The sequence below is a fragment of the Tachypleus tridentatus genome, chromosome 5 (genome assembly GCF_004210375.1).
Source record: "Tachypleus tridentatus isolate NWPU-2018 chromosome 5, ASM421037v1, whole genome shotgun sequence".
NCBI classification, from domain to species: Eukaryota; Metazoa; Arthropoda; class Merostomata; order Xiphosura; family Limulidae; genus Tachypleus; species Tachypleus tridentatus.
In genome coordinates, this window is record NC_134829.1 from 47,536,064 (window position 1) to 47,561,996 (window position 25,933).

At 35.6% G+C, this 25,933-nt stretch overlaps 1 protein-coding gene across 3 annotated transcripts in view; it reads left to right on the forward strand.

Moving 5' to 3' along the window:
• LOC143251089 (uncharacterized) overlaps positions 1-25,933 on the forward strand; it is a 181,802-nt gene that overhangs the window by 151,501 nt on the left and 4,368 nt on the right. For 2 of the 3 annotated variants that reach the window (XM_076502452.1, XM_076502451.1), the window contains exon 3: positions 19,237-20,923. In XM_076502452.1, coding sequence (XP_076358567.1) covers positions 19,237-20,923 — 1,687 coding nt within the window. Of the gene's footprint in view, positions 1-8,729; positions 9,648-19,236; positions 20,924-25,933 lie in introns of those variants that run through there. The other variant, XM_076502453.1, reaches the window with a different exon arrangement.

Here is a 25,933-nt window from a genome sequence, read left to right on the forward strand (position 1 = left end):
GTTAGCCCTCAGTGAGCATCATCTTCGACTCTCAGTAAACGGATGGCCGTCTAAAAGGTTGGTAATTTACGTGGGCTTGCCACCAAGTGACAGCCCTGAGGTCTGGCCCACTTAGGAACAATTGACTGTAAACTAATCTCGGCGTGATTTTGATTTGGCGTATTATTTATTTATTTTTTAGCGAAACGTTGTTGCTTTTTTAAAGTCGTCTTTTATAGCTATGAATTTTCTGTTGTAAAAAAAACCCAAAAAACAAAAACGCTCGATTGCCGAAGTAGTCTGCTTGCATAAATATGCTATTTGATCGAAGTAAGCTCTGTACCTATATCAGAACAAATTGAGTAAATAGCGTATGTCAGTCATTCTCAAACGTATTAGGCTTGCGTAGCACTTTCAGTTTAAATTTTAAAATTACAAACCTAGGCCTAACTTTTATAAAAACAAAAACAAAACGATAAACACCTAGTAACAAAAATTAACAGTTTTAACACTTACCCAATGCGAAAGTTTCGATAGTTTTTTTCGGCGCAATTAAAGAATAGATGGTGCTATTGTCGCCATAAAGAGAGAGTAGTGTGTCTGTGTACGTGGAAAGTTCAGATGATGCTTATAAGAAATTGTATATTGTTGTTTTTCTATCTTACTCTTGTCGTGTACCACCAATGGTACGCATAATACAGTTTGAGAATTCCTGGTGTAACTAGTTTAATATAGCGGTCTAACTAGAAGAACGTAACCTCATAAAACAGAAGCTCACAATGGTTAGAACGTATTGCTTCGCGCAAACCTACACAAGGGCTATCTGCACTAGCCTTCCTCAGTTTAGCAGTGTAAGACTAGAGAGAAGGCAACTAGTCATCATCACCCACCGCCAACTGTTGGACTACTCTTTTACCAACGAATAATGGGATTGACCGTCACATTATAACGCCTCTACGGCTAAAAAGGTGAGCATGTTTGGTGCGACGGGGATTCGAACGCGCGACCATCAGGTTACGAATCGAACGCCTTAACATACCTGGCGATGTCAGGCCTAGGATAGTATTAATATTTCCAGCCGTAAAACCAATAACATCTCATATGGTTCGAACAGTTTAGAAAAAACAGGTTATTTCTCAATCCATGTAACAAATTAACAATATCAAGTTATCCTTGTAATCCAAGTGTAAAAATATATAACAAAAATTAAACACACATTTGGATACAGCTTTTCAGAAAAGTATGGTACCAGTACATATACAAAGCAAGAAACTAGTATATACATAAAGTATGAAACCATAAAGTATATTTATTGGTGCCACACTTTATATATATTGGTTCCATACTTTGTATGTATATATATATATATATATTGGTTCCATACTTTATATGTATTTATATATATTGGTTCCATACTTTATATGTTTTTATATATATTGGTTCCATACTTTATATATATACATATAATATGGAACCAATATATTTATATAATGTATGGAACTAGTATATGTATAAAATATGGAACCAGTATATATAGAGTATAGTACCAGTAATAAACTTCACACATCTAAATCTGAAAACAACAAACCTTTAAACAAAACGTTTGACACAAAGAGTACGAGAACAGTGTATTCTGTTGTGGACCATTTTATATATGGGTTATAAATATCTGAACCTTTAATGTGTAGCATAATTTATTAGAACAACACGAGACTTATTGGTCCATCTTGACTGTTTTGTGCTCTAAACTAAAGTATAGCAAAATTTAGTAGAACAACACGAGACTTATTGGTCATCTTGACTGTTTTGTGCTCTAAACTAAACTATAGCAAAATTTAGTAGAACAACACGAGACTTATTGGTCCATCTTGACTGTTTTGTGCTCTAAACTAAACTATAGCAAAATTTAGTAGAACAACACGAGACTTATTGTTCCATCTTGACTGTTTTGTGCTCTAAACTAAACTATAGTATAATTTAGTAGAACAACACGAGACTCATTGGTCCATCTTGACTGTTTTGTGCTCTAAACTAAACTATAGCACAATTTAGTAGAACAACACGAGACTTATTGGTCCATCTTGACTGTTTTGTGCTCTAAACTAAACTATAGCATAATTTAGTAGAACAACACGAGACTTATTGGTCCATCTTGACTGTTTTGTGCTCTAAACTAAACTATAGCATAATTTAGTAGAACAACACGAGACTTATTGGTCCATCTTGGTTGTTTTGTGCTCTAAACTAAACTATAGCATAATTTAGTAGAACAACACGAGACTTATTGGTCCATCTTGGTTGTTTTGTGCTCTAAGCTAAACTATAGCATAATTTAGTAGAACAACACGAGACTTATTGGTCCATCTTGACTATTTTGTGCTCTAAACTAAACTATAGCATAATTTAGTAGAACAACACGAGACTTATTGGTCCATCTTGGTTGTTTTGTGCTCTAAACTAAACTATAGCATAATTTAGTAGAACAACACGAGACTTATTGGTCCATCTTGACTATTTTGTGCTCTAAACTAAAGTATAGGATAATTTAGTAAAACAACAAGAGACTTATTGGTCCATCTTGACTGTTTTGTGCTCTAAACTAAACTATAGCATAATTTAGTAGAACAACACGAGACTCATTGGTCCATCTTGACTATTTTGTGCTCTAAACTAAAGTATAGCATAATTTAGTAAAACAACAAGAGACTTATTGGTCATCTTGACTGTTTTGTGCTCTAAACTAAACTATAGCATAATTTAGTAGAACAACACGAGACTTATTGGTCCATCTTGACTGTTTTGTGCTCTAAACTAAACTATAGTATAATTTAGTAGAACAACACGAGACTTATTGGTCCATCTTGGTTGTTTTGTGCTCTAAACTAAACTATAGCATAATTTAGTAGAACAACACGAGACTTATTGGTCCATCTTGACTGTTTTGTGCTCCAAACTAAAGTATAGCATAATTTAGTAAAACAACAAGAGACTTATTGGTCCATCTTGACTGTTTTGTGCTCTAAACTAAACTATAGCATAATTTAGTAGAACAACACGAGACTTATTGGTCCATCTTGACTGTTTTGTGCTCTAAACTAAAGTATAGCATAATTTAGTAAAACAACAAGAGACTTATTGGTCATCTTGACTGTTTTGTGCTCTAAACTAAACTATTGCATAATTTAGTAGAACAACACGAGACTTATTGGTCCATCTTGACTGTTTTGTGCTCTAAACTAAACTAAAACTATTAATATATATATATATCTTTTTTTTACAAAATTTGAGCCATCTTTTATCGTCCGTATGGTTATTAAACTTTCTCTTAAACTCACTTAAGTTTACTTACTTCACAACGTCTGTAGCCGACTCCTTCCGAAGGTCAACCAACCTGTTAGCAAAATAAAACTTACTTGAAGATTACTTCTACCTTTCCAAAATTTATATTTGTGTTCCATAGTCCTACTGTATTTACTGTTAAACCTGAAAAACTTGATACATCAACACTCTAAGTTTTGTTTACAATCTTAAACACCTCAGTCAAATCCCCCAACCCTCTCCTTGTATGATATCCTCTTCATCCAAGACACCGTTCTGGTAACCCTTCTTTGAACCCTTTCCAACAGCTCAATGTATTTCCTAAGGTAAGGAGCCCAAGACTGAACACAGTATTCCTAATGTAGCCTAACCAGTGACTTATACAATGAAATTATAACCACTTTAGACTTGTATTAAATATTTCCGTAGATAGAACCCAAAATAATGTTTACCACTTGGAAAGCTTTAGAGAGTGATTGACTGTCACCGAGGTCCTTTTTTTTTTTTTCATGACACTATTAAGGTTATTATTATCCAAATAATACTAATAATTCAAGTTATGATAACCCACATATACTTACTTGCATTTATCGTAATTAAAAGCCATCTATCATTTATTTGTCCAACTTACTAAATGATTTAAATCCTTTCGTATATCAGCAGCATTTTCTTCGCATCCAGCAACATTCAGACCTTAACATCATCTACAAATTTAAGTAACTTATTGACTATTTATTCATCTATTTCATTGATGTAAATGAAATAAACAACAACAAATGTTCTAAGAACGAGCCTGAGGTAACCCAGTTTGCTTGAACTCCATTCGTAGCATCTTTCTGGTTTCGCATCTTTGTGGTTTCTTCCATTTATTTCATTTTCTAAGTTATTCATCACACCTTCAGACTAATGTTTTCAAACCTTTTATGTGGCACATTGTCAAATGTTTTCTGAAAATCCAGGGGCACCAAATATACACTCTTAGCCTTATCTACACAAGCTGTAACTTTTTTTACAGAATGTCAAAAGACTTACAAGGCAAGATTTTCATTTTGGAAACCCTACTGACTATCCAATAAAATTCTAAACTTTGTTAAATTACTTTGCAAAGAATCTTTTATCAAGCTTTCTAAAACTTTTCCAACAACTGATGTAAGACTAATGGGTCTATAATTACTGGGACAATTTTTATCACCTCCCTTGAAAAGAGGAGTTACTTCCAATCACTCTGTTCAAGGACTACCAACAAATAATAACATGTGGCTCACATATCTCATTTTCAACCTTCTTCAAAACCGCTGGGGAAACATATTATCTGGACCAGAAGTCTTATCGTCCTTAAACTTCTCTTTTTTTTTTACAGTCTCGTAATTAATGCAGTCATCGTTTACGATATGGTTTCCATCTATCAACAGTTCAAGGTCTGGAACACTGCTTAAATCGTCGTCAGTAAAAACCAAAGAAAAAGCAGAATTTAATAATCCAGTCATCTCATAATTATCAGATATAAACCTTTCTTTATTATCCCTCAAGGGTATTACCTCCATCCTAACATTTTGCTTACCCTTAATTTATTTTAAGAAATCCTCACCGTGCATTTGTTCACATTTTTAGCCAGCCTTTTCTCAAACATTCTTTTTGATGTCGTAATTTTCCGTTTTATTCGTGATCTTCTGTAGTATTTTAAATCTCCTGTTCTACCACCGAATATGTTTTGTTTGTTTAAATTACCATGTTTTTCTTTAATTTTCTGTCTTAAACTTTTTAGGAACCAATTTGTGTGTTTGTTTGTTTTTTAATTACAGCTGCTTTTCTCTTTCTATAAAGAATATGTTTATTTCGAACATTTAAAACTGTTTTAAAGTGATCAAGTAACTTAGCTGTCCAATTCACAACATGAATATCTGAATATTTGCTATGTAAGTCATAAATATACGATGTGCGTTAATATACGTCATCAATTCATTCTGCGAACACTAATAAAGGTAATAAATATATTCTGTGAAGGTCACGTGTATGTTCTGCCTATTGGTGAAGGTCATGTGTATGTTCTGCCCACTGGTGAAAGTCATATCTCTATTTTGTCAAATGATGAAGGTCATGTGTATTTTCTGCATAGTGGTGACAATTACGATCCACTCCAATGGCACAATTGTATGTTTGCGGACTTAAAACGTTAGAAACCGGATTTCAATACCCGTCGTGGGCCGAGCACAGATAGCACTTTGTGCTCATTATGATTTTATCCTGTAAAATTGTGATCAAAGTATAAGAGGAAGGATATTTTAATTATTAGGATATTAACCTCTAACTGTTGGCATGTGTTTATGATTTACTGAACATTCCGGTTTCAACTTTTTACTAACATTAAAATACTTCTAGAAATGAACTAGATTGGTATTTTATTTTTACCGTCTTTTTGGTTGCGTTGTTTTAACCTTGATATAAAATCGATCTCAGCACACATCGCGCCTGACTAAGGATAACGGTCAAAGAGTCGCAAAAAATCAGGTTAAAATTTGTTTGTGATTAAAATAACTCCATGTTGAGAGTTTCAAACTGAACTTATGCTTATGACATAAACAAGAACACAGTCCATATCGTACTACTATGACATAAACAAGAACACAGTCCATATCGTACTGCTATGACATAAACAATAACACAGTCCATATCGTACTGCTATGACATAAACAAGAACACAGTCCATATCGTGCTGCTATGACATAAACAAGAACACAATCCATATCGTGCTGCTATGACATAAACAAGAACACAGTCCATATCGTACTGCTATGACATAAACAAGAACACAGTCCATATCGTACTGCTATGACATAAACAAGAACACAATCCATATCGTACTGCTATGACATAAACAAGAACACAGTCCATATCGTACTGCTATGACATAAACAAGAACACAATCCATATCGTACTGCTATGACATAAACAAGAACACAGTCCATATCGTGCTGCTATGACATAAACAAGAACACAGTCCATATCGTGCTGCTATGACATAAACAATAACACAGTCCATATCGTACTGCTATGACATAAACAAGAACACAGTCCATATCGTGCTGCTATGACATAAACAAGAACACAATCCATATCGTACTACTATGACATAAACAAGAACACAATCCATATCGTGCTGCTATGACATAAACAAGAACACAGTCCATATCGTACTGCTATGACATAAACAAGAACACAGTCCATATCGTACTGCTATGACATAAACAAGAACACAGTCCATATCGTATTGCTATGACATAAACAAGAACACAGTCCATATCCTATGACATAAACAAGAACACAGTCCATATCGTACTGCTATGACATAAACAAGAACACAGTCCATATCGTACTGCTATGACATAAACAAGAACACAATCCATATCGTACTGCTATGACATAAACAAGAACACAATCCATATCGTACTGCTATGACATAAACAAGAACACAATCCATATCGTGCTGCTATGACATAAACAAGAACACAATCCATATCGTACTGCTATGACATAAACAAGAACACAGTCCATATCGTACTGCTATGACATAAACAAGAACACAATCCATATCGTACTGCTATGACATAAACAAGAACACAGTCCATATCGTACTGCTATGACATAAACAAGAACACAGTCCATATCGTACTGCTATGACATAAACAAGAACACAATCCATATCGTACTGCTATGACATAAACAAGAACACAGTCCATATCGTACTGCTATGACATAAACAAGAACACAGTCCATATCGTACTGCTATGACATAAACAAGAACACAGTCCATATCGTACTGCTATGACATAAACAAGAACACAGTCCATATCGTACTGCTATGACATAAACAAGAACACAGTCCATATCGTACTGCTATGACATAAACAAGAACACAGTCCATATCGTACTGCTATGACATAAACAAGAACACAGTCCATATCGTACTGCTATGACATGAACAAGAACACAGTCCATATCGTACTGCTATGACATAAACAAGAACACAATCCATATCGTACTGCTATGACATAAACAAGAACACAGTCCATATCGTACTGCTATGACATAAACAAGAACACAGTCCATATCGTACTGCTATGACATGAACAAGAACACAGTCCATATCGTACTGCTAAATATTGCCTTCAAGTGTTTTTGTCTGAATATAAAAATAGAACCGATTAAAATTTTATATATTAAATATTACATTATTGTTTCGGTTCACGTCTTCACAAGGACACGCAATTTACGCACAAACTCAAGAACAACTGCTCGGAAGGTTGTGGGTAGATTGCGTATTGCGAAAAAGACTTCAGTTGAAACAATAATGTGCTAACTTATTTTTTAAATTTGAAGTCAGTTCTTTCATATAACCAAACAAAGAGAGCTTTGTAGAATGTATCAAATATTATTACTGAAATGAAAAAAAAAAAAAAAATTGTTTGTTTGTTTTTGAATTTCGCACAAAGCTACTCGAGGGCTATCTGCACTAGCCGTCCCTAATTTAGCAGTGTAAGACTAGAGGGAAGGCGGTTAGTCATCACCACCCACCGCCATCTCTTGGGCTACTCTTTTATCAACGAATAGTGGAATTGACCGTCACATTATAACGCCCTCCCCGGTTGAAAGGGCGAGCATGTTTGGCGCAAAAATAATAATAATGTTACGTTTTGAGTTAATAACTTACTTTTTCAGAGACATTTTATTTTGGTAATTTAGTCTTAAAGAAAACATTTACAATTAAAGAATGTTTCGAATTTATCTTTTAACAAATTGGAAATATTACATCGCTCTTCGAAATTATTAAATAAATAAACAAAATAATTCATTCGGCTCACTTGATTTTAAATACTTAACGAAAATTTCGTTGGTGGAAGCGAGTGTGTGTGCTTTCTCATAGTAAAGCCACTGCGGTCTGTCTATCTGCTGAGCCCACCGCGAAGAATCGAACTTCTGATTTTAGCGTTGTAAATCCGTAGACATATCGCTGTACTAGCGGAGGGCAGGTAAAAGGAATGTCAAGGTTACGTGTTTTGTTACGTGTTGAAAACTAAGCTACAGTACAATTTTTTTACACGAGACTTGCATCTATAATTTCTCTTTAGTTCCTCGTCTCAAACTATTTTACTTTGTAAAGAAAGCCATCGCTACTTGATTATTACGATCATATGATTTGACGCTTGCTCGATATCTACATACATGTTCAATAAAGAAGAACCAATCACGTTGGCTGACTTAAACTTATATTGGAATAAAATTCCGACGAAGTACGTGATACACACTAGATGTCGTAACTAGACTCGGTGACCTCGCGTGTAATTAATACAAACACATAATTGATAATTGAAACCAATCGGTTGAGAAGAACTAAACGTACGTCACCGTGAGTAATCATTGACTGTACAACCGTGCTTACAGATCTTTAGGAAACACGTGGACCTTCGAACATAATTGCAATAATTCGTTTAACTAATTTTACCTCAATTAACTTCGTGTTAAAGTGTGTGAATAATTAAAAATGTATTTTGTGTTGTTGTCGTTGGTGCGACGGTTACACGTATATAAAACACTATGCTTTCTGCATTGCCGAAGTGGAATCGGAAATAAACTAACTTTATCGGGCTGGCCGGCCCTGGTCTGGTCACGTGACTTTCCAAGACTGGCCTGGAACGTGGGACGCATGTGCGTGCGTGCGTGCGCTTGGTATTCTAGTACGCGACGGGCGCTTGTTTACCCTAGTGGTGGATTGTACAGAGCAAGGTTTATAATGAAAGATTTAAAGTTCATTGATTTTAGTGTTCTATTTTGTCTTTTTATCGCATGATCGCATCTATGACGTAACGTGATTTATTAAAATACTATTTCGACAAAATATACAAGAAATGAATCGTCATAGCTTTCTGTACGACGAAAATGGTTCTAGCGACTTTCGTTGCTTTGTGTGATAGAAAACGAGGCACTTGAAACGTCTCGTGACACGTGCGACGGTGTAACAGACATCATTTGAGAAGACGGCACGTGTTTCTTCGACTTCAGTTGTTTTTTTGTTTGTTTTTTTTACTCTTAGATACTTACTTAGTCACAAATTATCTAATATGTCGACATTCTTTCTGTTGATTGTTATCTAACTCAGTATAAATACTTTAAAAAGATTGTTAATAGATTGATTTTACTCACAACATCTTGGTGTTAAGACAAGTATGTTCTAACAAGGATAGAAAGTGTGTGCACACTTCGCTCAAAGAAAGAATCGTCTTTAAACCATGACAGTTGAGAAATGTGCGTCGGGTGTTTACTATTCCTGACCGAGGAATGATGAACCAGTGTAGGTGAGTCACTTATTTGATGGTGCTGTTGTCGCTTTATGTTGCTCGTGAAATCTAATATTTTACAACAAAAAAACAACAACACATAAATATATTAAAACAGTGACTTTCTCTTTACGTTATAGTTAGTGGAACAAGAGTGTATCAAACATTAAATTCTAAGCCAAAAATGTCGCTAACAGTTAGGGTGCTCAACTGACGAAACAGAACATTCTAATCTTTGTATTAAGATAATAAAATAAGAACACAATGTTTAATTAGCTTTGCTCGTTATTAGGTTGGTGGTTTCTTCTTACAGTGATGGGCCCAGTTTATAGCTTATTCGGGCATTCTGTTTGTCACACTGTTTTTCATTAAATAAACTAAAATTCAAAAAATAGTTCACTCCACACTACAAATATCATGTCACGACAAACTATCACTCTTAAAAACACCATACATAAGAAAATATTATAATAAAAATACACGTATTCATATTGCAATTGGAAGGCTATCTTTATTCAGTAATTTATATGTCATTACTGAGCGAGTAAACGAAATATTAACTCAGTTATCAATACATTACTTCTAACTCAAGCGTATCCAGCTCCATGGGGTTATATAAATATTCAAGTATCTGAGATGGTTTGAATCGGTGGTGCTTTACTAAAAGCAATCGTAGTTGTGTTATAAACATTAGAAATATTCTGGCCTGATTTTTAACTCAAGAGGAGCTGTGTTGTAAACGTAAGAAATATTCTGGCCTGATTTTTAACTCAATAAGAGCTATGTTGTAAACGTAAGAAATATTCTGGCCTGATTTTTAACTCAATAAGAGCTATGTTATATTCTGGCCTAACTTATAACTCGCTCACTTCATTGACGAGAAAACACAACAAAGATAATATTTGTCATATAGTTGACAAATATTGTGACATTCGGTCCTGTGATATTTCGGCTAGATATGTCTTATTTGTGAAATCTTGTATTCTGACATTGTGATTGGACACAGAGGAAAGAGCATCCGAGCTTTTATAAATGTGCATGCAGAATTGTGTACTGAAACGTGGTCCATGCTGTATGGATAAGTCTCAAACAGAATTATGGTTTGTTACTAGGCGCAGAGCTGCATAAAGGGCTATCTGCGTTATGCCCACCAAGGGTATCGAAACCCGGTTTCTAGTAGTATAAGTCCACAGAAATACCACTGCGGGCAGAAAGTAAAGATAAAAATATAATCAAACGTTTCTAATAATAAGGAATATACAGTCACCAGATCGCGCTCCAAATAGCATTCTCTCTCTCTATAATTCTGAATCCTAGAAACAAAGACTTTTACCTTACAGGTAACTGTCCTAAAGTAATTAAATATTATTTTACAGGTAATTGTCCTAAAGTAGCAGAGTATTACTTTACAGGTAACTGTCCTGATGTAACTAAATATTATTTTACAGGTAACTGTCCTAATGTAATTAAATATTATTTTACAGGTAACTGTCCTAAAGTAACTAAATATTATTTTTCAGGTAACTGTCCTAAAGTAACTAAATATTATTTTACAGGTAACTGTCCTAAAGTAACTAAATATTATTTTACAGGTAACTGTCCTAAAGTAGCTAAATATTAACTTACAGGTAACTGTTCACAAACAATTGAATATTACCTCACATGTATTTGTTTTAAAATAACTAAATATTACCGTAGAGATAACTGTCCTAAATCAATTAAATATTGCCTTACAGGTAATTGGGTAATTAAATATTACTTTACAAGTGACTGTCCTAATGTAACTATATTACTTTACAGGTAACTGTCCTAATGTAACTATATTACTTTACAGGTAACTGTCCTAATGTAACTATATTACTTTACAGGTAACTGTCCTAATGTAACTATATTACTTTACAGGTGACTGTCCTAATGTAACTATATTACTTTACAGGTAACTGTCCTAATGTAACTATATTACTTTACAGGTAACTGTCCTAATGTAACTATATTACTTTACAGGTAACTGTCCTAATGTAACTATATTACTTTACAGGTGACTGTCCTAAAGCAACTAAATGTTACCTTATGGATAACTATTGTATAACAACTAAATATTACCTTACAGGTAACTATCAAAAAACAACTATATATTACCCTTCAGGTAACATCATAAAATAACTAAATATTACGTTACAGGTAACCGCCCTGAAACAAATAAATATTACCTTACAAGTAACTCTTCTAAAACAACTAAATAACTTTACTGGTAACGATAAACAATAGATTTTGTTATTATTGTTAATGAAAATAGTTTCTATCTTCTAACAGAAATGATAGGCTTAACAGCAATGATGTGGGACGTGGAACGTTTAGATACCCACATAATTACTCAGTATACTCTTGAAGTTCAAGATAAATTTGTTATAAAATCGTGCACAATAGATTGAAATTCATTTTCTAAACACTTGTCTTTGGTTTCATTGCTCAGAGATATTTATAAATTATACTCGAAAGTGCATTTTCATTAATTAAACTTTAATTGTGCTGGGGTGTCATAAGACATACTTGAACTAGATACAAACAAAATGGCAGAATGTTCTTACGATGCTGATAATTAAAAGAAAAAACGCGACATTTCTCTGAATTAACTCTAAATTTCAAGTGTAAAAATATACTGTTGCTATATTCTGTAAACGTATGAGCACCGATGTCTGAGCGCGTTGGTATTCGTGCGCCTGAAAGCACGAAGGGTATCACCTCAGGACAACAATAATGCCTTCTTCCCAACTGTGCCTCTGCTTTTAACGAACAAGCACTTCGGTAAAGACAGTAGTAATTTGGGACACGTGCGTTCCCTACTTCCGCAATGAAAAATATAAACGAAGTCCAGGATGTATATATATATGCCAGGGGTTCCCAAATTTTCCCAACTCGCGACTCACCTGAGTATCTAGACAGTTTTCTAGTTGGGGTTAGGCTTACGCTTATACTATATTGCAGTAAATATAGTATAGCTCATGCTATGTATAGATCTAAGCCTTGTCCCTACCCTATGTCCTTAAGTAGCAATTAATGAGTCTTCCTTCGTGTATATATATATATATATTATATTTTCATGTTGGAAAAATCAATGATAGTTCTAACTGAAGATATTATTCCATAGTAAATATAGGAGCAAATTAATAAAGGTCACATTAAGCTAAACATGTGAAATGAATGAATGGTGAGTTACGCGTGCTGATGTTTAGTCAGTGAACGTAACTCTGGTGAAACTGAAAATGTTCGAATGTTTTCACTTAACGCGTGTAGGTGAAAGTGTATTTTTATAAGAACGATTTTATGAGTAATAAACTAAACAGTAGTTGAAACGGATGCTGACTTGATCCTGAATTAGTTGATATTTGACAGTTTTTAGATGTTTTAAACAGTGAACGTAGTATATGGTTCTGTAGCTACCGTTCGAACATATGGACAAGGATTCTCAAGTCAGACTTTTCGAGAAAGTCACGTGGTTCCAGTGTGTATTAGAATTTCGCTCGCGTTAAGCAAATACAGTCGTCAAATCAGTTTTTACAGACAAGCGCTCTTTCTCAGAAAGCCCCGTCTCCCCCCCCAAACAGCTGCTCATAACGCCTTTGTACTACAACTGTAAGTATGGCATTCGTCATAATCAGTCAAATATTAGAAGTGCTGACACGTTACTGTAACGAACAAATAATTTAGAAATAAGTGTGAGTCGAACTATGGGTGATGGATTATTTGTTTATAAGAAATTTCTGTCTAGAAAACGTACGCAAGTCATGATTTGAGTACATGCAAACTTTCGGTAATTTGCAAATGTTGAACTTTGCGTGACTGTGATCAGGAAGAGTATAGAACTGTCTCATTAGTAATAAGTTAATCAGCAGTGAAACATGACGTGCAGTTCGTGAGTATGGCACTTCAACTTATATCTGGTGCGTGTGTGTGTGTTTTCTTATAGCAAAGCCACATCGAGCTATCTGCTGAGTCCACCGAGGGGAATTGAACCCCTGATTTTAGCGTTGTAAATCCGTAGACTTACCGCTGTACCAGCGGGGGGCTACATTTGGTGCAAAATGTCATTATTATATATAATATTTCAACGGTAATTCAGGTAAAATGATAGCATTTAAGATGACTTATTGTTAAATACTGAGCAGACATACAATCAAGAATGTTACATATACCAAAACTGAGTTTAATGATGCATCTGGAATTCATTGGTATCGTTGTAAGAGCCAAAATTGAAAAGAAAAAAAAATCCTTTAATATAATTTTCAACTTTATTACATTTGATAAGTTGTAACTCCCTGATGAACTAGTACAACATTTAATCCTGTCATAAGTTAACAGTTAAAATTACATGCATTTTGCTCAAGTTCTCTGGAGGCCATATTGAAGACAACGGCTGCGCAGGAACCGCCATGATCGATTTCCGAATGGCCAATTAATAAAGCAAAATTTCTAGAATGTCGTCTCTCCCTGGGGCAAATATAAAGAGATTATCACAGATAATAAAGATTTTTTTTCTTGTATTTTAGGTGCGAGTGCATTCAATCTGGCTGACAGTTTTAGTGGTTTGGTTTGAATTTTACGTGGACAATAATAAGAATGAAAGCTGACGATAGAAAACATGCGATTGCTTACGTACAGAATGTTTCGTACATCATTATACGATACTAATGATAGATTGCTGTGTATAATCAGACAACCTGGTCTTCACGAAAACGACAGTTTATCAGCACGGCGCCATCACGATCAATTTGATTGTCCAGAAAGAACTCCACCTTTGCAGATGAAAAGTGACGTTCCGTTTGAATGATGTAGGGGGAAAAAAATACATTTGCATCATCTCTCAAGGATCACGTTCAGTGTCATGTCCAATGTTCTAATGTTCTATGATAAGCGTAAAAAAAAAATGCGCAGATTAATGTGCATTGATTTTTAATATGTTGCAAAATGAAACCACGAACGTTTTGTGATTTATCAGTGCATTGTTTCTGTTAGTACTGAAGACAAGACACTTACACGATTTCAATATCTGAAATTCCTTATACCCAATACATAAATATATATTTATTTTGGTGTGTCTGGCGATATATGCATATATAACCAATGTTTTCCACGATCTAAGACGGTTCTCAATACGTTTCTAAAAGAAGTATCTAATAAATATCAATTTATTATTAACTCTCATGGAACCATTGTCTAACATGTCCTCATACAGCCCTTAACAATACGTTTCTCGAAGAAATCTGAAATAAATATAACTGTATTCTACCTTTCTGTCTAATTAGTTTCTAACACTACTTGAAACAGCTCTTAATAATTCGTTTTTCAAAGAAGTCGCCGATAAATATAACTGTTTTATCTAACCAGTGTATAACATGACCTGAAACAGTTATTAGTTTTCAAAGAAGTATTGGATGTACATTACTCTGTTCTCATCTTCTGTAGTTTAAACTTCTACAAATTAGAAACTGAATTTCGTATTCCTAACATGAACAGTAGCCTCAGGTTCGAGGATAGCTGTCCCTAATTTCGCCCTGCTCACTAACTAGGAAGACATCAGTCAGTCAATAAACCCGCCGCTATAAGGACTTTGTCTCATTCTTTGGATTAACTAAAGGGCGTACTTTTATTTTTATAACGCACATACACCTGAAAGTGCAGAGCATACTCAACGACAATGCAGTGCGAATCATACACTTTCGGACTCTTTAACTCTGCACTCAATCCACTTGTCCACACTCGACCTACTAGAACACGTGTAGTGAATTTTGTTAGTGTTGGGGCAAATATATTTTTGTTTCGTGACTTCACCTGTAACGGATTTCCTGTTTTGCTTTTATTTTAGTGCCTACGTTTGTTTTAGAGTAGTTTTCTTTTTTGCCTGTGGCGTATATTGTTGGCAGTATATTGGCGCGAGTCCAGCTTGTTCTCAGAATTTGTAGAAGGTTCTTGAAAGTAAGACACAACAATGTACTGAGTGTTTTTGTGATAATAATGATTGACAGTACTGTTACCAAGTGAACTTTCGAGAAAGTCGCGAGATATGTATAAAAGCAATGCGCCAGGACAATATATTGTTATTAGTATTGACAGCTACAATCTGTGTGCTATAGGCCTAATAAGCTATAATTGTGATTAACGCATATTAATCCTAAAACTACAGAATTAGACCAGGAACGTCTATAGATTTCGTACATTGCAAACCGTTCAACTTAAGTTGCTTACTTCGGACGTTATTATTTCTACGAGGACATTAATTATCTTCGCTGGAAGGAGTCAGCTTGTACCCGGATTGAGGCTATCCAAGAAAAGACATCGTTAGCTCAGATTACATGTAACAAAATTAACTCAAAATTAATTTGCTCGTCGTGGACCTGGATCGTTGAAAAAACATTTTCAGTTCTAGACCCGATACAAAATTTAGTATTATTTGTAAGTTTATAGAACCCTTGCATATAAAACATCATTTGTAATAATTATTAGTAATAATAGTTATTATAAATTGTATTTTGTTTGTATACGTGTTTTTCTTACAGCAAAGCCACATCGGGCTATCTGCTGAGTCTACCGAGGGGAATCGAATCCTTGATTTTAGCGTTTTAAATCTGTAGACTTACCGCTGTACCAACGGGGGACTTGTTTGCATATTAAAATAAATCTGTGTTGAAAAAGGAAAATGTGTGTATCAATCTTGTTGGTAAATAACATAAATTTAATACATATTAACATTTAATTAATCACTAAATTCAAATTCAAATTTCCATCTGTTTAAACTAGTAACACGTAACGTGTGTAACACAATAACGCTGATACTCGTCCGAGATAAATCATATTGGTCAGGTGTTTAAGGCGCTCGACTCGTAATCTGAAGTTTCCGAGTTCGAATCCCCGTCACACCAAACATGCTTTCCTTTCCGCCGTGGGGACGTTATAATGTTACGGTCAATCCCACTATCCGTTAGTAAAAGAGTCGCCCAAGAGTTGGCGTGGGTGGAGATGAGCAACTGCCTTTCCTCTAGTCTTACACTGCTAAAATAGGAACGGCTAACGCAGATTGCCCTAGAGTAGTTTTGCGCGAAATTTGAAACAAACCAAACCAAATTAAGATAAATTATAACACGTGACACACCCTTTTTAGGATTCTTTCGAAGAATATATTCAAGAGCATAATTTGGAAATATCTTTCACGAAGTTATTTACATAGTTTGTTTCTAAGGATAAATTTGTACAATAACAAACTACAGTAATCGAATCCCAAATGTTAGTGTTATAAAGCCTCAAATTCATCCTGAGTCACCGGGAGGCTGTTTGTAGGGAAACTATGCCAGTACTAGTATTTTGGAGTGACTACTTGTGTTTATCAGAAGTTTATATAAGTGTTTCAATAATTCCTTGTGGTCATTCGCTGTTACGTTCTACGTAACTTGCTAAACGCCCCAGTGGCACAGCGGTATTTCTGTGGACTTACAACGCTAGAAACCGGGTTTCGATACGCACGATGGTTAGAACACAGATAGACCATTGTGTAGCTTTGTGCTTAACTCTAAACAAACAAACCAACAAAAGCTCGATAAGCTATTTTGTCCAATGTTAGTGTAAATTAAGATAAACTACTAGTGTGATAAGCCCATTCCAAGATAACCCAAGTTAAAAATGTTTTATGAATTCAGTGTTACTTTAAAAAACGTTTCCGTTTGATAGGTACAACAGATATGTATTTATATAGAGAAATTTAAATGCTTCAAATGATCTTTTAAGTTTAGCATCGTCCAATAACAACTAATACGTGTGAAACTATTTTAGCTTCGTCCAATAACAATTGATAGGTGTGAAACTGTTTTAGCTTCGTCCAATAACAACTGATAAGTGTGAAACTATTTTAGCTTCGTCCTATAACAACTGATAGGTGTGAAACTATTTTAGCTTCGTCCAACGACAACTAATTGTTGTGAAACAGCACTAGTTTCGTCTAATGGCAATAGGTATGTGTGAAACTAATGCTCTATGGATTTTAATTTTTTTTTTATATTTGAAGATTCGCTATTTCCGCTAATGCATACTTTTAAAATACTACTAAATGAGATAAACCCTAACTTCGCATTCAGTTTAGTTTGTTTGTGTGTTTTGTATAAAGATGTGTGTTTGTAAATATATTTATATATACACACACGTGCCTGTACATAACAATGCCGAATATTTGTGGGACGGTGTGTTATATCAATGTTTTATTATTTTTTTAGCTGAAAAATATTCACAGTGTTTTGATGAGGACACTGTCTTACTAAATTAAAAATATTCACAGTGTTTTGATGAGGACACTGTTTTACTAAATTAAAAATATTCACAGTGTTTTGATGAGGACACTGTCTTACTAAATTAAAAATATTCACAGTGTTTTGATGAGGACACTGTCTTACTAAATTAAAAATATTTAGTGTTTTGATGAGGACACTGTCTCACTAAATTAAAAATATTCACAGTGTTTTGATGAGGACACTGTTTTACTAAATTAAAAATATTCACAGTGTTTTGATGAGAACACTGTCTTACTAAATTAAAAATATTCAGTGTTTTGATGAGGACACTGTCTCACTAAATTAAAAATATTCACAGTGTTTTGATGAGGACACTGTCTCACTAAATTAAAAATATTCACAGTGTTTTGATGAGGACACTGTCTCACTAAATTAAAAATATTCACAGTGTTTTGATGAGGACACTGTCTCACTAAATTAAAAATATTCACAGTGTTTTGATGAGGACACTGTCTCACTAAATTAAAAATATTCACAGTGTTTTGATGAGGACACTGTCTTACTAAATTAAAAATATTCACAGTGTTTTGATGAGGACACTGTCTTACTAAATTAAAAATATTCACAGTGTTTTGATGAGAACACTGTCTTACTAAATTAAAAATATTCAGTGTTTTGATGAGGACACTGTCTCACTAAATTAAAAATATTCACAGTGTTTTGATGAGGACACTGTCTTACTAAATTAAAAATATTCACAGTGTTTTGATGAGGACACTGTCTTACTAAATTAAAAATATTCACAGTGTTTTGATGAGGACACTGTCTCACTAAATTAAAAATATTCACAGTGTTTTGATGAGGACACTGTCTTACTAAATTAAAAATATTCACAGTGTTTTGATGAGGACACTGTCTTACTAAATTAAAAATATTCACAGTGTTTTGATGAGAACACTGTCTTACTAAATTAAAATATTCAGTGTTTTGATGAGGACACTGTCTCACTAAATTAAAATATTCACAGTGTTTTGATGAGGACACTGTCTTACTAAATTAAAAATATTCACAGTGTTTTGATTAGGACACTGTCTTACTAAATTAAAAATATTCACAGTGTTTTGATGAGGACACTGTCTCACTAAATTAAAAATATTCACAGTGTTTTGATGAGGACACTGTCTTACTAAATTAAAAATATTCACAGTGTTTTGATGAGGACACTGTCTTACTAAATCAAGTGTAAAGCACCACGCGACATTTTGGCTTTTATTAGTGTTGTTGAAGTAAGATAAAATTCGGATATAAATCCGTATGTTAATTTTCATTTGCAGGCAGAACTGAGTCTTCAAGGCGATGATTTTACACGTCAAATGTATTACATGTACAGCACCTTTGAAGATGTTGTGGCTTCTCACTTAGAGCCAGAAAACAGGAATATTTATTGTGAAAGTGATCCCTTTACATCGGAAGTGAAGAACCTCTCTGAATCGTTCCAAGTGGATTCCATACCACACCCAAACAACCTCTTGAGGTTCGCTCAAACATTTTCATTGCTTGATTCACATGCGAGTTTGAGGCGGGACCACCTACCTACCAAATCACCAGTCTGTAATTATTCACCTAATTTAGTTAAATGTAGAACAATGAACGGAACGCATCGTTTCCCTTGTGGTCAGCTTCCCTCTTGTCATCAATGTTCAAGCCAATCGGAAATCTCTACTAATCCACTGTTGGAAACAATTAATGCTCTGACCTATGACGCATGTGACTCTGACGATTACTACGATCTTTCCAGCGTTTACCAACAGCGTCGATTGGTGGGGAGACAAACAGATCCACCTTCATCAAAACCACAAACGGATTCTTCAGTGTGTGATGGAGACAAAGATTCGATAGTTGGATACGCTGGTTCGAATTCAATTGATAGCGGCTACAAGAGTCATTGTCCGACACCAGAGGTACCAGAGAACTCCATCTATGGTAACGAAACGGGAAAGTCAAGCCGCATTTGTCACCCAGAAGGCACCAATAGGTCTTTGCCTAACAAAGGTAACGAAGGAGCTAAACCAAAAATATTAATGGGTACAAAGGTAATGGGAAAGCAGTGTCCCCGAGCTAATAGTTGTCATCAGGTTAATTCTCGAAGACACGATTCTGGATTTTACGATGTGAACCTTGACCATTTAATGTATTTAAGGCAATCCTTATTGAGTGCCATTAAAAACTGCGAAATATCTGCTTCCCACTCTTCCACTGTTGAAGACACCTCTGCTTCCTGTCAGCAGACACCAACTAACGACTTTCCTGCACCTCTTGAAAGACCTGTCTTCATCTCAAATTATCCGGAAGGTTCCCGAAAATCTTGTTTCTGCAAGTCTCGTTCTCAAAAGCTCTGTGCCATTCCTCACTGTTCTTGTTTATTTTCTGAGAAACTCTGTAAAGATGATTTTTTACAGAATATCAGAACTCGTCCACTACGAGAAAGAGATCCAAAAACTAGGGTTCTGGAATCAGCTCACGATAGGTTTTGTAATCAAGGCTATACGTATCCATCTCATGAAGATTTGATATCCATCAATGAACTTTCGTGTGGCAAATACTACTCGGGTACAGATACCTCTAAACCATCCAGTTCTTCTTCGGTTTCATCTTCATCCGCGTCCTCAGGTTCATCTGCCTACCATAAAACGGTGAGATTTAATTCAGATGTGCACGTTGTATCTCTTTCAGACAAAGCCTTTGATACCAATATTCCTCAGCGCAAGAAAAAGCATTCTAGATCCATTCTTAAAGATACGTTGTGTTCCAACTTAAGATCCAAATTAATTCAATGTCAGGACACTCACGCGACGTCCCCATACACTTTAGAAGAAGAAATAGATGCCCTACTCTATGGAAAAGCCGAATATTATGACTTGGAAAGCATCGATGACTTTCCATGCAGTTACGTCGCCATGATTGAGGACAAGTACAAATACGGAAACACTACAAACAAGACCCACAGCAAAATATCGAAAGGTGAGTGCCTATGTAATTTGAATAAGCCCCCTAGCGGCAGGGACTTCCCAGACAAAAACGAAAGATTTGTGAAGGTCATTTAAGTCATCATGGCAACAGTCAGTTCTGTTTTTGTAACACTGAAACACCTTCAGCAGACTAAAATATCGTATAAACTGTAATTATCTTAAAACCTTCAGTTTAATGAACATTTCTTTTATATATGAATGCAATGATTTTCATTCGTTCGCTGTTTGTTTTTTTTAGCCAATCTACCTATGTATATAAAATCAGACCTTGTATGGCGTTTAATATGGCTGATCTTCAATGAAACTGACTAAACTCACGATCATAGAGAAAACTTTTCTACTTTAGAAATATTATTCAAATTATTTTATGCAGTCATTGGAACTAATCTAAACTTCAATTCTCTGCAGTGAAAGCCCTAGGTTCTCATACCCGTGGTGGGCAGAGCATAGATAGCCTTTTTGTAGCTTTGTGCTTAATACCCCATAACAACAAGAAGAACAACTCTATAGTGAGGTAAGATAAATATTTACGCGGTTTCTTACAAAGGTTATGCATCAATAAATACCTTTGACTGTCCGTTCTATAATGCAGCGCGATTGTTTGTTTTGGAATTTCGCACAAAGCTACTCGAAGGCTATCTGTACTAGCCATCCCTAATTTAGCAGTGTAAGACTAGAGGGAAGGCAGCTAGTCATCACCATCCACCGCCAACTCTTGGGCTACTCTTTTAGCGACGAATAGTGGGATTGACCGAAACATTATAACGCCCCCACGGCTGAAAGGGCGAGCATGTTTGGTGCCACCGGGATTAGAACGCGCGACCCTCAGATTACGAGTCGAACGCCTTAACCCACCTGGCCCTGCCGGGCCCTGCAGGGCGATATACTGTTGTTGTATAACGAATGTCATAAGCAACTGTTAACGATGGTGGTGTTGGTGTTGTTATATTTATTGTGCATTTCACGTATAATTAACGTCATGTGTATGTGTTTGCCAAACAAATACAAAAGTCTTGCAGCATGCTCCAGACAGGATTTTTTTCATTTCCCTAATCCTTCAGAAGCTCAGCTTGAGGGCTTATAAAGCTTAAAATTTGGGTTCTATACCTACAGAGGACAAAGCGTTGATAGGCCGTTGCATAGCATTGCCCCTCAGAAAACATAAATAATTAATTTAACACCTTTGTTTCCAATGTATCTCAGAACGGCTGTTATGGGTATTAACACTTTCATTAATAAAGTAGTAAATAACCTTTCGACATTCCTAGGTCACCTTAGCATCTTCTTAAGTTACGTTAACATGAAGATAACCTAGGAAGGTCAAAACGTTGTTTTCTGCTGTATTAGTAAAATTGTTAATACCCATACCCAGCTGTTCTGAGATATATTTTTATTTCAAGTGGGTTTCTCGTAATCAAGCCTCACTTTACAATAAGCTGTCCGTGGGTCATGACTAGCCCTCGAACCCTTGATTTTTGTCCGCGAGACTTCTATATTAAATGTGCCATGAGAACAATTTAGAACAAAGATTTTTGTGTTCAATAATTTATCGTCAGATTAGGTTTCTCTCCGAAGTGTCATTTCTCTTGGTTTAATTAAAGCAGTTCACCCATGTCACCAATTCCCACCCCACCCCCTACACTCTTCCCTTACCCATGTCACCAATCCCCACCTTCACCTCTCCACTCTTCCCTCACCCATGTCACCAATCTCCACCCCACCCCTCCACTCTTCCCTCACCCATGTCACCAATCCCCCCCCACCCCTCCACTCTTCCCTCACCCATGTCACCAATCCCCATCCTCACCCCCTTCCACTCTTCCCTGCCCGTCGCTTTCTGGTTATTATAATTAAGTAGCTCTAGGGAAAACATAATTGGGATCTGGTGCATTTAATGTGTTGAGTAAATTTCATGCATGCTGGACTCCCTATCAAATTTTTAAGACATTCGGTCACGTGGTAATCAGAACAGATTGACGTCATGACATTTTACACCAGTCCGAAAGAAGCAAACAGCTTATCTCCGTTTTAAAATAATAATAAACGCTCGTAAAAGCATTCGTTGGGTGTTTATTTGTTTTAGCGCAAAACTAAATAATAGGCTATCTGCACTCTTTTTACGGCGGGAATCAAACCCTGGACTTTAGGCTTGGAAATCCATAAACGTACCGTTGACCCACTAAGAGAACGTTATAAAAACTCTGGATGACTCAGAAATAGCTTCTACATCTACAACTAATCTCAAAAATAGTGGTTTCGTTGTGTTTGTTTGTTGTTGTTTCTGAGCCACAGCAAAGTATTTGCGGACTCTAACCGCTAGAAACCGGGTTTCGATACCGGTGGTGGACAGAGGAAAGATAACCCATTGTGTACTTTGTGCTTAATTACAAACAAGTATTTTTATTTGTTGTTGTTGTTTTTTAGAGATAATTTCAGAACAGTCCCCCAGTGACACAGCAGTATGTCTGTCAACTTACACCGCTAAAAACCGAGTTTCGAAATCCGTGGTTGGCAAAGCAAAGATAATCCATTGTGTAGTTTTGCGCTTAATTACAAAACGAGTCTTTTTTGTTCGTTTGTTTGTTGTTATTTTGTTTTTAGAAATAATTCCAAGACAACCCCTTAGTGACACAGTGGTATGTCTGCCGACTCAGACCGCTAGAAACCTGGTTTCGATACCCGTGATGGGTGGAGCACAGGTAGCTCATTATGTAATATTGTGCTGAATTCTAAATGACTCACTCGTTTCAAGACAGTACATCTCATTTTCGTAGTGAACATAGTCTAATATCCTTATGACGTCAGATGTGTGCGCCATAAATTATAAGGAACCAACTCTGCATCACGTCGAACGCTATCAATATTCTATTACAAAGTACAAACATCTCTCCCACTGTTCAGACCACCCACAACCCACTGGTTTCTTCAAACCTGAACCCATATGACGGCTTATTTGAGAAAGAAGAAAAATATATTTAAATTCGTACGCAACGTATGATGTAACTGTGGTAAATAATTACACGATTGTGATTCGGAACCAAAAGAATATTCGGTTGAGGTTTGCAAAGAACGCCGTAAACCAGAGATGTGATCCGTGTGTCAACATGAGCTTCTCTGTTCTGGAAATTGTCCATTTCTATTTTCGAAAACCCCGGATATAGAAATACTGGAATCAGTACAAGACAAGATAAACATATTTATAGGACGTTCAAAGATACGTGTGATAAAATAAAACTCGTGTTGTAACAAACTTAAAGATTCAGTGAACCGCCTCGACTCATAATCTGAGAGTCGCGGGTTCGGATCCCCCAAACATGCGCTCTTTCAGCCATGGAAGCGTTGTAATGTGGCGATCAATCCCACTATTCGATGGTAAAAGAGTAGCCCAAGAGTTGGCGGCGGGTGGTGATGACTAGCTGCCTTCACTCTAGTCTTACACTGCAAAATTAAGGACAGCTAACGCAGATAGCTCTCGTGTAGCTTTGCGCTAAATTAACAAACAAACAAACAGTGGGCCATAATCGTAGGTTTTAAATTCCTTTGCTAATTCTACATAGCGTTTTATTTGAACATTCTTAAAGTTGTCCATAGTTCCTTTTAATATAAAGTACATTTTAAGTAAGTGCTGTTGTCCTTTTAGAGCAAAAATCACGTTAGGTTATCTGCTGTCTGCACCACGAGAAATCGAACCTCAGATTCTAGCTTTATTAATGCATGGACTTACTGAGGACATTTTGAGAAAATACGAGAAATTACTGAAATTACCCACTAATCCAATGTGTCACAAAAACAACCGATTAAAAATAAATAACGAAAGTTTGCTATTTCAGAACTGCACTCTTTTCTGATGCTAATTCATTCTGTATGTAAATTGTTGTCATACATTAAGATTTTTATTCGTATCCGTATCTTAAATATTTTCCATAATGCCACCTTTTCTGACATTTGCCTGTACGCTTGTTCAGGCATGCGTGGTGAAACAAGTCGCACAGACAAGTTACAGGTAGATAATTATAGTTTGTCTCCTCTGGTTTTCTTTCGAAATCTTGGCTGAGCCAGCATGGGTAAGTTCTATATCATGTCATTTTTATACTGTTTTAAAACTGATCTATAAAAAAATCAAATCAAACCCGTAATTTATTTTATGGTAATATTACGCGATCCCAACCTTGAAGACAATTTTTTAAAACTTACGAGTGAAAGCAAAGAAGAGTACATATTAATATGTCAACTACATTATATCTGCCGTATACAATGCCGAAGAGGACTTTCACCCAATACCATGACTCATCATGGTAGTGTATGGTACTCAGAGCATATGGATATTTTTACTTTGGAACTAGAAACGAGGGGTAGTTAGTGCAAATTATTTTAGATTGTAAGCAAGATAGGTTTTGTTAATATATAATTAACCATTTAACACGATCTTTTGTTTCGACAACAAGCTACACACACGTACGTGGAAGAGGGGTTTGAGTTTGTTTGTTTGTTTGTTTTGTTTTGAATTTCGCGCAAAGCTACACGAGGGCTATCTTCGCTAGCCGTCCCTAATTTAGCAGTGTAAGACTAGAAGGAAAGCAGCTAGTCATCACCACCCACCGCCAACTCTTGGGCTACTCTTTTACCAATGACCAGGGAGATTTGAGGGAGTCGGCCGAATCCCCTATGTTTGTGATGTAAACCATTATGCTTATATAGTTATATCGCAGTTGCCATAGTATTCTAATGTTTTCCACATAGTCTGTGTTTCTATGACGAAACATTAGCATTTTTTGGCTTGAAATAGTCGCATGAAATAGCTTTTGTTAGAACTTTGTAATTGGAATGCGAAGTTGTATTGCTACTTAGAGATTTTGTAGGCTGGAGTATTTATAGTAGGTGTCTGTAATGTGTTGGCGATAAATTTCAACAATAAACAAACAGCGACATAATACATTTGTTTTAAAATATGTAAGACGATTCAAGCTTTGTTACAGTGTTGGTTATCACAACTATATCCAGA